At 38.7% G+C, this 14,394-nt stretch overlaps 1 protein-coding gene across 1 annotated transcript in view; it reads right to left on the bottom strand.

The window, feature by feature from the left end:
- Positions 1-14,394, bottom strand: part of LOC126193209 (inner centromere protein-like) — a 126,382-nt gene that overhangs the window by 37,969 nt on the left and 74,019 nt on the right. The window contains exon 7 of the mRNA XM_049932668.1: positions 7,873-7,959. Coding sequence (XP_049788625.1) covers positions 7,873-7,959 — 87 coding nt within the window. The remainder of the gene's footprint in view (positions 1-7,872; positions 7,960-14,394) is intronic.

Below are 14,394 nucleotides of genomic sequence, written 5' to 3'. Positions count from 1 at the left end.
TATGGCTGCTCAGAGGGAACTGGGTTCGGTCGCGGCGGCGGCCGATTTAAATACCCTCCGCCCGCGGCACGCTCCCTCCGCCATCCACGCCACGGTCGCGCGGTGGAACAGATTGCGATGGTGTCTGAGATGACGTCGGTGTGATGGCTCTGTCCGCCGTGGTCATCACAACTATACGTTTGCTCGATTTACTCTTGATTAACCCAATTGCTGGTTCCCAAGTGTTGCTAAGATTATAGCCACAGTCACGGTTTATGAGGTCGTCATTGGTGTGAATTTCGATGGCCCCTCTAACACCTCTGTCCCAGTATCTCGACGTCTGTACCAGAATCCTCGTGCGGTCATACTCCATAGCGTGATTTTCCGACAAACAATGTTCAGCGACCGCCGACTTGCTCGGATACATCAGTCGAGTGTGGCTCTGGTGTTCACGGCATTGATCCTCGACCAATATACGACTTGCCACATTGACACGGAATCTGGTACACGCCGGCCTTCCTCAAACCGAGGTCATCTTTGGCGCGCTCCCCACCAGTGCACGAGTTTTATTCGGAGGACAAAACACAGTTCCGACCCGGTGTTTCTTCAGAATGCAGGCGATTTTCTCCGAGAGTGCGCCTGTGTATGGAATAAATGCAGTGCCTACCTCCTCCCTCGTGACTTCATCCATCTCAACAGGTTGTGCTGCAGTGGTTGGGCGGAGAGCACGTTGAATCTGCCACTCTGAGTACCCATTTTTTCGAAATACAGTTCTCAGATGTTCCAATTCCTGGGGTAGACTCTCTGCGTCAGAGATAGGGCGCACACTATGTACTAGAGTTTTAAGCACCCCATTCCTCTGTGAAGGGTGGTGGCAGCTGTCTGCGTGCAAATACAGATCAGTGTGCGTTGTCTCCCGATACACCCCATGACCTAGGGTGCCGTCAGCCCTTCTCTTGACCAAGGCATCAAGGAAAGGTAATTTACCCTCCGTTTCAGTCTCCATAGTGAATTTGATGTTGGGGTGTACGGAGTTTAGATGTGTAAGGAAGTCAAGGAGTTTATCCATACCATGTGGCCAGATGACGAACGTGTCGTCAACGTAACGGAAAAAGCAAGTAGGTTTCCATACGGATGACGACATGGCTTCCTCCTCGAAGTTCTCCATGTACAAATTCGCTACCACCGGTGACAGTGGGCTACTCATGGCGACTCCCTCCGTTTGTTCGTAGTATTCTCCATTAAAAAGAAAATACGTGGAAGTCAAGACATGCCTAAAAAGTTCAGTGGTCTTCTCGTCAAACTTCTGACTAATCAATTCTAGTGACTCTCGCAGGGGTATCCTCGTAAACAAGGAAACGACGTCAAAACTCACCATGATGTCTGACTCATCCAACCTGAAGCTATCAAGGCGTTTAACAAAATCCACGGAATTACGGATGTGATGAGGGCATTTAACCACATAAGGACTTAATATTCCCGTCAGGTATTTGGCCAACAAATATGTAGGTGCCCTGATGTTGCTAACAATGGTGCGTAATGGTACCCCCTCTTTGTGAACCTTCGGGAGTCCATATAGTCTAGGCGGTACCGGACCTTGGGGTAACAATTTCTTAGCCTCACCCTCCAGTAAATCTGTGTCCTTGAGGAGCGCCCTCGTCTTGTTCTCCACCTTCTTTGTAGGGTCAACGCTGATCTTCCGGTAGGATTTAGCAGGATCTACATCTTGTCAGTGTAGTCCTTATGGGAGACAACAACTGTAGCATTGCCTTTGTCAGCCGGTAAGACAATTTCAGAGTGCTCCCTCAGATCACGAATGGCCGCCCTCTCTTTACTGCTGATATTTGACTTCATCGGCTTGGATTTCATCAACGCACGACAAGTTTCACGACGTATTTCCTCGGCTGATTCTGGCGGAAGTTGAGCTGCAACCTGTTCAACAGCACTAACAATTTCTGCGACCGGAGTGAACTTGGGGGTGGGAGTGAAGTTGAGACCATTTAAATTGGCCACCGCCGCGACCGAACCCAGTTCCCTCTGAGCAGCCATAGCTTACGGATCTCCGTGCCGGCACGTTCACAGCAGCTCAGTCCGTCAGTTCACCTGATGATGGCGACATGTATGATCGCCAAAATATTGTGCCCGTTGGGACACTATAGACTGTGGATATTTTGATTATCAAATACGCCAGGAGAAATCACATAATCATGATCAACCACAAGTATAAATTAAAATTTTTATTTTTTTGCAGATAAAATGAAGATGAACTAACAAATAAGACTGGAGTAAGTTTAAACATAACTGAAGACTACTGGGCTAATTAAAAATTTGCAGGCCACAAGCCCAAATGTGAACAGTACAGAAGAATTCATCTTTGATGTTCATCCGAGTCTTTTAGAATTCCTCCACCCAAGAATATGGATGAGGATGTTTGATAACTTTCTACACATTTATTCAAATCAAATGCATTGATACTGAAAGGAGCACAATAATTGGATAACACTGACAAATGTCTTTAAAGAAGAAAAAATTCAGTTGTCTTCCACACAAAATATTATTAATGCTGAACAGATCAATCACAAAACATTTAACAAGGCCACACTAAACAATGAATCATCTTACCAAAAGACATGCATAAAACAATCATTTTCATCATGATGAAACCTGTGCACTAATAACAGCATAAAATTCACTAAGATACAGTGGAACTGGGTTAGCACATCCCTTATTACCACATTTTCCTGTATAGTACATCCACATTTGGAAATACCTGCCCCAATTGCATTAACCACACATTAAAATCACTCATGTCCTCCCTCCCCACGTAGCACATTCATATTAGGCACTGTCTATACTGTTCAGCCCCTGCTACTTTTACTGACAATAGTTCTTAGAGAGGCAGGAGTATGAAGTTTGCGAGCACAGAGTGCGGAATCGTGCAGGGAGACTGTCATTCTGCAAATCAGACATTTCATTTTCTAAATGTATGATTTCTGTGCTACAACTAAGTGTATTAACACAGGGCGAATACCCGGACAAGGAAGGGGGGAACAATCCCAGATATCCTGGTTAAAAATAATTTTTTTCCCACGTGAAAATACACTTTTTCCATGTTAAATGACAGTAGTATACTTTCCCGCAGAACTGTAAAACTTGTGAACCCTTTGAATGGTGAAGGTTTTATACACCGGCATAGAACTTTCTGTCACTTGAGAGAGAGAGAGAGAGAGAGAGAGAGAGAGAGAGAGAGAGAGAGAGAGAGACTTTTGAAAGATCTTTGACATGCAGCAATATATATGCATCAAATTTTCGTATGCTGGAAATTCTTCTAAGTAGCTGAACCTCAAAGTGTTAAGTTTTAAATGCGAGTCAAATGCTCTGTGATTTAATAAATTCATTGCACATTCTCATACGTAACATAATTCATCCTTCGTGGAAGGAAATTTAATTTGAAAGTAACGCTTTTCAAACCACCATTTGCAATATTTTCTTACTACCTGTAAGAAATAGGTTCACTTCAGCAGTTGCCACAGACGTCAAAAAACAGGCATTTTTTACTGCGCTGGTGTAGCTCCAATGACAAAGGAAGCTCGTATATAGCATTAAGAGATCTTACAGTATGTCATAAAACAAACAGGACATCAGAGGATATTCAATTAGCATCGGAATTTTGCAAACCCTTCTGAAATGCATAATTTGGCTTAAAGTGCACACTCGCATGTCCAGATTCACAATGTAGTAGGCCCCAAACTGATATTAAGCTTTTCCAGAGTAGTTTTTGGGATGTAAATTTTCTGGGAATACCACTACTGAATTATCTCATATTTGGTTCTTTATTATGGCATAATACAAGAAGATGAAAACGTGCACTTGAAATTCAGTGAACAGTTGAAGCTAGCCAATAGTGTGGAATGAAACACTTCATTTCAAATAAAATGTCTGCCGCAGCGGGAAAGATTGCTAAAAGACAAATTTCTTTAGCAAACCAACAACAATTATTTCACTGTTCTGCAAGGCGAATGATTAATGCTGGACTGGCAAAAACATGGAAATAAGAAAACAAACTAATTACGTATTTTAGACTTCTGTAATTATGTGAATACACTGATTGAATTCATTGATAGTTCCAGGCCACAGAAATCTGTTTTGAGTTCATTTTACATGAGAGCCGTAAGCAAAGTGGAAACAGCAAGATCACGAAACGTAAACACGGTTCACGTGGAGACTATCTCCTACCCTCTACAACTCAGACCGCTCTCCACATGTGCAAATCTGTCAGCATGGGTGCACCAAAGGAATTTACCAGGTAGCATATGACTGCTCGCTGCTACTGCCAATACAGCTAACAGCCACACTTCAAGTAGCCAGATGCAGGAACTGCTTCCACATGTGACTTAACTGAACATCAGCCTGCAGCAACTGCTCAAACAAACCTAATGTAAACAGTCATGATGTCACGTTCATCGGAAGCAGTCTGTTGTTATGAAGTACAGTATAACCCCGCCTTAATGTTCCTGGAATTAACATTTTCCTACCATTTATGACATTTTTTTGTCATTCTCAGCAAAGGTGCCACGATGATTACAACAATGATGAAACTGCGTATGCACAGTAGAGACAGTTTGGAAATGATTGTGATTAGTAATGAACTCTTTATTCAAACAAACCTGGTTACTCCCTCCAGCCACCATGCCAAACTTTTAACACGTTTACTGGTTCAAGTCCGCTGAGTAGAGTGCTCTGGTGTCAAATAACTTAACCATGTAACCTTTGTAAATGCTACTGGATGGCCAAAATCATATTTTTTCTTCGCAAACATTTTTTCGTTAATGCATAAATCGCGGGAAAATTATAGATATTTTGATTCAAAATCGGGTGCAACTTAACATTGTGGACATAGGGAGTTTTCTGAGATGAAAAGATTAATGAGGGAAACATATCTTGTTCCTGAAAAAGGCGTTAAACTCTCACAATAAATGAGCTATCATTTTATCAAAAATAAGTGGTGCTCTCAGCATACTGACACAGCATTTTGTTCGAGAGAAAATTGACAAAGTTAAAATACTTAAATGTATCTCAACAGTTGAGTAGTTTGTTCACATGATGAAAATGCCAATAGAGAAAAATTAACACAATCAACTGATCAATGACTGGTTTACAAGTTCCCACCAGTATGTATTAAAAAGTTGGAAGTTTGAATCTATGCCTGCCTTTACTGTACCATGCATATTGATCTGTGTGCACTCAGTTTCTGTCACATTTACATTGCTGTCTCTCAGGTAGGTAAACAGGATCAGAATTTATCTTCTAAATGGCACACTCGTGTAACATGGGGCTTACATATAAACTGTTTTTATTATTGTTGTTAAAAAAGAACATAAATTATTAAAAGAATCCAGTGTAAGAATGTTAAAGCCTCAACAAAACATGAAGACTATTAATGCGTGACAGTTGAATATAATTACACCTTAATACATAATATCAAAATTATATAAAACTGATCCTTAGATTAATACAGATATCGCCAAAAAACAATAAGTAGACACTGGAAATATTACAATTCTGATAGGTCTTCACTAACGTGACAATTAAAATATGGAGAACAACACAGTCATGAATATACGTATGAATTACTAAACACCACAGAAAGGCATTTCCATCCCAGGGACACATTTTTGTTCACAACAACAACAACAACCACCACCACCACCACCACCACCACCACCACCACCACCACCACCACCACCACCAATACCACCACCACCATTGTGGTAGCGAAAAGTATATCACTGATTCACTGCATTAGTTTAATCAGTTTCACATAAACTCATTACTTTAATCATTTTCTTCTGCCTTGATAATTGTTATTCTTAATACTGCAATTGTCCACACAAATTAATTCCTCTCATTTAGACAGAATCATTTGTGAAAAACTATCAATGATATTAGCAGTGGCTTTACATACACATGCATCTGCACAGCAACTACCAAAGACAAGGTCTGAAACCATTAGATAAGGTAACTACACCTGATAGATCCCAGGACAACAGAAATTCGGGGCAGCTTTGTATCCTGCATAAGGTGGAAATCTCAATTCATCATGCAACACCTAGCTGAAGAAATGGAGTTCCAGAATAATTCTCTGCTTATTTTCATAATAGTGAATGTGGAGGAGAGAAATCTCAGCTATGCATGCAATTAATTGGAATCTGTAGCTTAATGGGGCTTTAAGAGAGAAGAATGGTTGATCATATTGTTTACACAGTACAGACCCCAAGTTCACGGCTAAAGACAGTGCCACATTAAAAATCTGAGGCATATGAGTTTTGAAGATGTTTACTCAAAATTAAGTCCTTCTGATACAAAACATTTATCAGAATATGTTTCCAATGTAGTCATGGCTTCAGAGAAGTCTTCCTTTTGAACTGTTTGGAGTTTTATTTGTCAAAGCCTTCCACAGACCACCTCACTTGAGTCTTATCTTGAACTCAAGAATTAACTTTTCAGTTTATGAAAGAAGAAAATTTCACAGCTGGGAAGTCTGGTGAACAAGCTGAATTACGCAACACTGAAGTTAGCTTTTCAGTGATGAACAGCTGCACAGGAGACAAGGTACTGTCACATAGAAGCGGGTTGAGAGAGACCACATAATAACTGGCTAAGTTTCAATGATCTCATTACATGCAAGCTGCAATTTGATGAACACTTGTTGATAAAACTCCATACTAATTATGGTTCCAGAAAACACCATCTCTTTACAAATGATTCATTTGCTATTGAAAAATACTAACATAATACGGATCCTTGAACTGTTCGAGCGCAGTTCTTCCAGTGTTTAGGACGGATGTTTTTGAAAGTGAAAGAGGTGTCAGACTTAATCACCGACAACAATGATGAAGGAGATCACAGAAAGCTTGGGACTTTATCCAAATCTGATGTATCAAGTTCACCAAAAACTTTTACCCAACAATTCCATCGTGAAAGGCTTCATAGACATATTAAAGAGATTTCACATCCCATTCATAAGTAAAACAGTGAGCTTGTTACTAGTAATAACATTTTTGTTGTGGTCAAGCACATATAAAAAGACCACTCCATCGTCCATCGGCTCCAGTGTTAAGAGTGTGCAATAAATCTTGCACTCGGCTCATATCTGTTCAACTCTTAAAAGAAAATATACAAATCCACTGTTTTGGGATTTTTATTTCCTTATCACATGAGATTCTGAACTGCTTATGTATTCAGACAGGTAGCCTCATTTAGATGGTGTGAGGCCCGCCGAAGTGGCCGTGCGGTTAAAGGCGCTGCAGTCTGGAACCGCAAGACCGCTACGGTCGCAGGTTCGAATCCTGCCTCCGGCATGGATGTTTGTGATGTCCTTAGGTTAGTTAGGTTTAACTAGTTCTAAGTTCTAGGGGACTAATGACCTCAGCAGTTGAGTCCCATAGTGCTCAGAGCCATTTGAACCATTTGAATTTAGATGGTGTGATGTTTTGGCAAGTTGACTTGTTGCCACCGACCAGTGCCCTAATGTACGACTTTCTACTGCTGAGTGCTGTCTTTACACCCCCTACCTCCTGCTCTCTGCCACAGTCTGGCAACACCACCTGGATGCAGCTCCATTAATGTGGTTGGAGCAGGAGGGGGAGGGGGGACGACGACGACAGAGTGCACAGCCGAGACTTGAGTCTTCATCGCCTACCAGCCCTCAGAAAAATGTTTCTGCTGTTCAAAAATGGTTGTTTCATTCAGGGTTCTTACTGACCGTACTGTGAATACAAGTATGCCCATCCATATATAATGTGAAAGTGTTACATCTCATCTGATACCTAAACTGCATTGGCGTTTGCAACATACAACAAATTTTAAAACTAGATATTGTAATTGTGGTACCTCTTTCTTGTTGGTGATTTTTACTTTCTTCTTGGAATATTTAATGCTGGAAACATTTTCTGGTAGGAATAGCTTTGTGACAGGCTCCTGTAGCATAAAAAAATACAGCATTAAAAACTCTGAAAGGAATTGTTACACAGAAATTACTCTTTCTGAAGCCAAAGTAATATGACTGTTATGAAATGTTTATCATTTGAGTTCACAGTATTCTGAACAATTATTATGTCATATGAGAACACTCTAATTTGAAGCACTGTGGAAGAGTATTCACTATTCATTTCTGACAAAATTAAACTTCACACTGTGGCGACCTAATCAGTATCACAGCAAGATAAATTGACTGTTGTCAACATTCTTCATTTCAATTACTTCACTACAAACAGCTCTCCGTATCATTGATGTATTGGTTACTTATGCAGTGAAACTTACACATCTTTATCACCCTGTGTAAATGTTACAGGACATGGAATGGGAAAAGGCACTTACCCTTATTAAGTAACAGCAAGGAAAGAGACGGAGAGATGGGTGAGAAGCTGATAACTGAATGGGGATGTGGTACAGGAAGAATACACACTTTAAAAAGATATGAAGTCTAGCTTTTTATATTTCCGAAAGTAACTGTGGGATAAACCTGAAACATTGCCCATAACAACATACCAATACAAGGTCTCGGAAATTAAAATTTCATTCACCTATCGCTTTCCAAAAGTTCACAAATCCTGAGTAAAGTTGATGATTTTTCTAAAAATGGCTATTTTTGGCCCACTTTCATGAAAAAATCTTCTGCCAATCCTTTTAAACAGAATGGCATGGTGGAATTGCAGTGAAAAATGGGTCCATATTCAGCTGATACTTATTAAATATGTCTCTACAGTTGTTTAGTACTCACAGTTGAAGATAATATCAAAAATTCAGATGACTGAAATGAGCTGATTCAGAGACACTACAAAAAAGTAGTCTTTTCCTTCCTCTTCCTTTTAGATGTCTATACAGCATTCAGCTCTGCAAAATTCTTTTTATAAAACACGAAATGGAATAAGGAATCCAATAATAAATAGTATTCTCTTTTTGTGGCCTTAATAATTTGAGGTAATCACATTTGAAAAGAGTAATTTTTTTGGTTTGTGTCTGATGAAAATTTTTCCCAAACACTCCCATCAGTGGTGTCATCTGGCTGGTAGTATACTTTTCCTCATGATATTCTGCAGCAAATTAATGAAACCTGTAAAAAATTCAAGTAGCACAAAGTAAACATAAGAGTAGGAGCCTAAGAGAAAACCCTTTTAAATTTGGCATCTGGCACATGTAGAAATGTATCATCGGCTTGGGATCTTGTGCAAAGAAATCCTTATCAGGTTTGGGAACATGGGGTAAAGAAACTCACCCGTGGTTGCTGTTGCACAGTTATCGGGTATGGCCCCTAAGATGACGAGGATACTAGTTTTCTAAATATAAAAGAAACCAGATGTGGTTAAGCCCACATGGACCACACCAGTACATTTATACAATTTTCCATGTGTACACTAATGTTTCAAATTAACTGCAGGCTATGCTAACATGAGGCACACTATACCTTACACCAGCATTAAATTAGCACATGAATAGCATTAGGCAACAAAAATAAATACTAATAATTCTCTGCAACATGAATTCATTCCAAGAAACATGAATTCATTCCAAGAAACATGAATTCATTCCAAGAAACATCAGGAAGACTGCTGTGAACATCACCAAAATTTTCACAATATGACAGTGGTTTGAAACCTGTAGGTTATTTATATGATGTGTGCTGCAGCTGTTACACAACTTTACTACCCTACCATGACCTCCACTGCCTGATAATACAGAATTAAATTGCAAAGTTTAGAAACAGTTTGATCCTGTGGTTGTAGCAGAAAAACAAGCTGAAATAAGTCATGATGAGTAGTGAAAAAACATGGCTTTTGTAAAAGTTTTTCGAGTTATTCACACTTTATCTCACTTCCTACTAATTTCGTATTTCATTCAACTTCGTAGTCATCAAGACTTCATATTATCTTCCCCAGAGAAAACTAAACAATTGTAGAACATAATAAAAGATGTCAGATTGAATTCGAGTATCAGTGAAATATGGGCAACTTTTCAATGCAACTCCAACTTCTCTCTCTCTCTCTCTCTCTCTTTTTGAGGGGGGGTGGGGTGGGGGGGGGGGCTTATGTGCTCACGCTTCAAAACCAAATACAGTTTTTAGGTGGTTTAGAACATGGTCTTTCTAAAGAAAACGGTTTAAAATGAATATAATAGAGGGAAACATTCCACGCGGGAAAAATATATCTAAAAACAAAGATGATGCGACTTACCATACGAAAGTGCTGGCAGGTGAAATAGCCAACCACACATACAATGGTAGTTTGCAGAAGACACTTTGAAAAGCTGGGCCAAAAACAGACATTTTTGGTATTTTTAGAAAGACTGTCAAATTTGTCTTCTATTTGTCAACTACTGGAAAGCAGTAGGAGAATGAAGTTTTATATCTTAAGACCCTATACCAACAAGTCATTCATAACTGTTTCAGGTTTATCGCACACTCACTTTCAGAGATATAAAAAACAAAACTATACATTTTTTCAAACATTTATTTTTTCAGCTCTTTTGCTTCAAATTATCATTATGCAAATCACAAAGGAATTTTTTTTATTATTTTTTAAAAAGAGAGCACAAAAAGTTGTACAAGATGACCTAGTTTTGTTTCTTTCAAGAAAATATTACCGGAGACATTATGTTTCGAAGTTGCTCAAAACTCGTGGGTGCACTATTGATAATTGCACTATGGGGTCAAACAAAATGAACGACGTCTCTGGAAGTATTAAATTAATGATTGCGAAACTTTATCAGTGTTCATTGGGCATGTGTGCACTTCTCTATCATGGTAAACAACATTTCTCAATTACCCTTGCACGACTAGTAATTTAGAAAAGTGGCTCAAATATGGAGTAAATACCGACAATAATAAATTCATATAAAAGTTAGAAATGGTTCAACCAGTCAGAAAGCTGGGTTCACTTGCCATCATTATGACATCAGAGGCGGTGGAAAAAGGCAAAGGAGAGAGGAGAGGAGGGGGGAAGAGAACACTCAATTGACATTTCCGTACTTGCTTTATATCAACAGTAGACAATTACATTATCATGAAAAAGGAAAGTTGTGAGAAGAGTTAATTATACAATGAGTTTGCTTTCTAATCTGTTTGCAGGCAACAAACCAACAGTAAAACATGATCTTTGAAATATATGTAAGTATAGTTATGACCTAATTTCACACAACTCAGTTTCAACATACTACATATGCTGTTACGTGGAATGAGTCTTGCAACACGCGTACTAAAATGTGTTTTACAAATCATGAAATGGTGGGCAGACCGTAGGTAATGTCAGAAACACAAATCTGTATCCGGCAGGTGCAAAACGGTAAAATGGAAGTAAGCAGAGCACGTGCAGAATAACATGGCTAGTAGATGTGCAATTGGAAGGGCAGGAATGGGGAGAGCAATAGTGATGGGGGTTGCAGGTAGGTTTTAGATATTAAGGAAATCAGAAATGACAGTAGATCTTTTGGATGGTCGCCATGCAAGTGCAGGTGGGGAGTGGTTCCATGTAATATTTACAAAAGATTTGAGCCTAGGATTCAGTTTAGAATGACACTTCCCTTCCAGTATTTGGCATTTCCCACACAGCATGTTGACAACCTACTACTACTACTACTACTACTACTACACAATCAAACTGTGTTATAAACTTCAAAAGACAATGGATATCATGGCAGTAAAATTGCTGTATAACAGTTGCACCGCATATCGTGTGAACTTCCAGTTTTACAGTATTATCATATTGTGTAAATTTTGTTAAACTTCACAGCAATCTTCCGTGCATTTTTTGAAACTGATTCCTGTCATAGAGAATTATTAGTATGTTCTTTTATTGTGTAATGCTACTGATTTGCTCGTTTAATTCCAGTTTAAGGTATAGCATACTTTGTGTTAGCTTAGTTTGCGCTTTACGTGCAATGTTAGTGTACTGGTGAGAAACTGTAAATGTGCTGCTGGGGTCCACGGTGGCTTAATTAATGCTGGCTTTTTTAATTATTTTAAAGTGAGAAAACCAGCATCCCCATTGCCATAAGGCCCATGTTTGATAGCTGTGCAACAGCAGCCACGGGTGGTTTTGTTTACCACAGGTTCCCAAGGCTAATGATACATTTCTTTAAGAGCCAGGTCAGAGCTACATAGGTATCTTTTAGGACCCTAATCTCCTGTTTACTTCAAGCTCCTTTAATTTTTCATAAGTTTCATTAATTTGCTGCTGAATGTCATGAGGGAAACTATATTGCCATCCAAACAGAGTTGCCTGATGATGCTGTTATAACTGCAATAATGTGCTGTTCTGGAAGCCAACACTTGTCATTCTTCGATGGCCAACAAAATGAATTTTCTGGGCCATATGGGTGCATATAGCTTATTAAAGCAGTCTTCTGCTCAGTGGAAGTCCCACAGATATTTCCAGTGGTTGAGTCATGAACATCAAACTGAACATTTGACACACCGACATCGATTCACAACACGTCAGTGCAGGATGCTTAATGTTCATCAAAGCTCTGAACACATCAAAAACTTAATTTACAACAACATTATAATAACTTCCATGCAGAGGATTATGGGCACTTTGAAGGCCAATAGCAGGAAGCAGAGTTGCAAAAATAGAAGCAAGCATTGTTAACTTATGTGACTGAATAAGTCTTCATTAATGTGTGAGCAGAGAAATACACGTCTTAATAATTACTCTCACTATTTTGCCTATGAAAATGTATTTTTGTTTTCAGGAATAACATTCAACAAATGTATCAGCAATTCGATTAAATTACTATATGTTTTTTCACATTACCAAATCACTGTGTAATTTCACTGAAGGAAAGTTTATAAACACGTTTAGTATCTGCAGCTGAGCATACAGCTCCAGAGACACTTTAAGAGTTTCATGTGGTTAGTCACTCTCTTTCAACTACTCAGCGCAGAAAACAAGAAATTACCAATAACAATACAGATAAGGTTATGGTTCTTCCAAAATACTTGACTGCATTTTCTTTGTTGCTGGGTGAGTGCACAGACATTTCTGATATTGTTAAGTTGACAATTTACTTTCATGGAGCAGGCAGCAGTCTCATATTCATAAAAGAGCTAGTGGACTTGGTTCTGATAACAGACATTAAAAGAGGGGCAGAGATTCACTTATGTGTGCACCAGTGTGTTGACAATGGATCATATGAATAAAAAAAAGAGAACATTCTCTAGAGAAGATTCTCAGAGGAAAAGAACATTCTCTGAGGAAGTTCTAAATTTCATAGGAATGAAAAATTTGAACCACATTCTTTCTCATTAGGTCCTCCCCTTTTGAGGTTCTCAAGGTGTTTCGTCTGCTGCACCTGGGAGAGAAAATATGTGTAATCTCATGTTTCATTCACCTTGCTCAAACATGCAAACTATTCAATGTAGAAATATAGAACTTAATGTGTTCTATAAGAGTTGCACTAAGTTTCAATTTTAGTTTTACATGTGGCAACAAATTAAGACGATTATGGCCAGTTTACAAACTGTATTTACTGATTATGTCACGAAACATTCAATATCCAGGAAACTTTTGTTACTGAAATTAGGTGAACACATTATGTGAACAAAATCTTAAGAATACATCACAATTTCATCTGCTCAAAACTGGAATTCTGTCAGTTTTCCAGCAAGGGATAATTTTGGTTAAATAAGACGCATACTGGTCCGCTTGTGCATTGAGTACTTACAAGGTTGCCTGTGCAATTTTGTTCCGAGAAGCAAATCACCACGTTTGTAATAAACCAGTTTTTAATTTTATTGAACTGCCTACTTATTTCTCAGAAAAAAATGTAAGATTTGTGCTGTAACAAAACAAGATGGACATCTGAAAATGACAGTGACACAGTTGTCTGCTTTTATACTTAAATCTTCTCCTACACTAGCCTGAATACCTGGGTCTGCTAAATAACACAAAAATAGTTTCATGATTTTCAGGAAGAAAGTTCACCAGCCAAGTAATCTTTATATTGTTAAATCTGTATAAACTTCTAGATTTTTTCTCTTTAGTATTTATTCGGGCTGCATATATCTCTTTTTTCCTTCCAAGTAACATAAATTCTGCCATTTTTACTTTAAAAAAAGTTCGCTTCAAAAAACGGAGAACATTCTCCAGCCGTGAGGAGCTTCTCAAGTTTTATTCATAAGAAATCAGAGAATGTTCTTTGCGTTCAGCCCCCACCTTATTACTCAAGCTGAATCACATATGTACATAATAAAGTTGTTTTAGCAGTGAGGAACATATGTTATGCTTGTCTGATAAAAATACTGACACCTGATAAAGCAGTATTACTTTTCAGAAGGTAACACATTAGTCTGTTGAAACTGGTAAAGTGAAATAAGTTCCATAGTTGCTGAGAAAATAACAGCTACGAATAAAATCGCAG

The sequence above is a fragment of the Schistocerca nitens genome, chromosome 1 (assembly GCF_023898315.1).
Source record: "Schistocerca nitens isolate TAMUIC-IGC-003100 chromosome 1, iqSchNite1.1, whole genome shotgun sequence".
In the NCBI taxonomy this organism is placed as follows: Eukaryota; Metazoa; Arthropoda; class Insecta; order Orthoptera; family Acrididae; genus Schistocerca; species Schistocerca nitens.
Note: the sequence above shows the minus strand (reverse complement) of the source record. Positions and strands in the feature narration are given on the sequence as shown.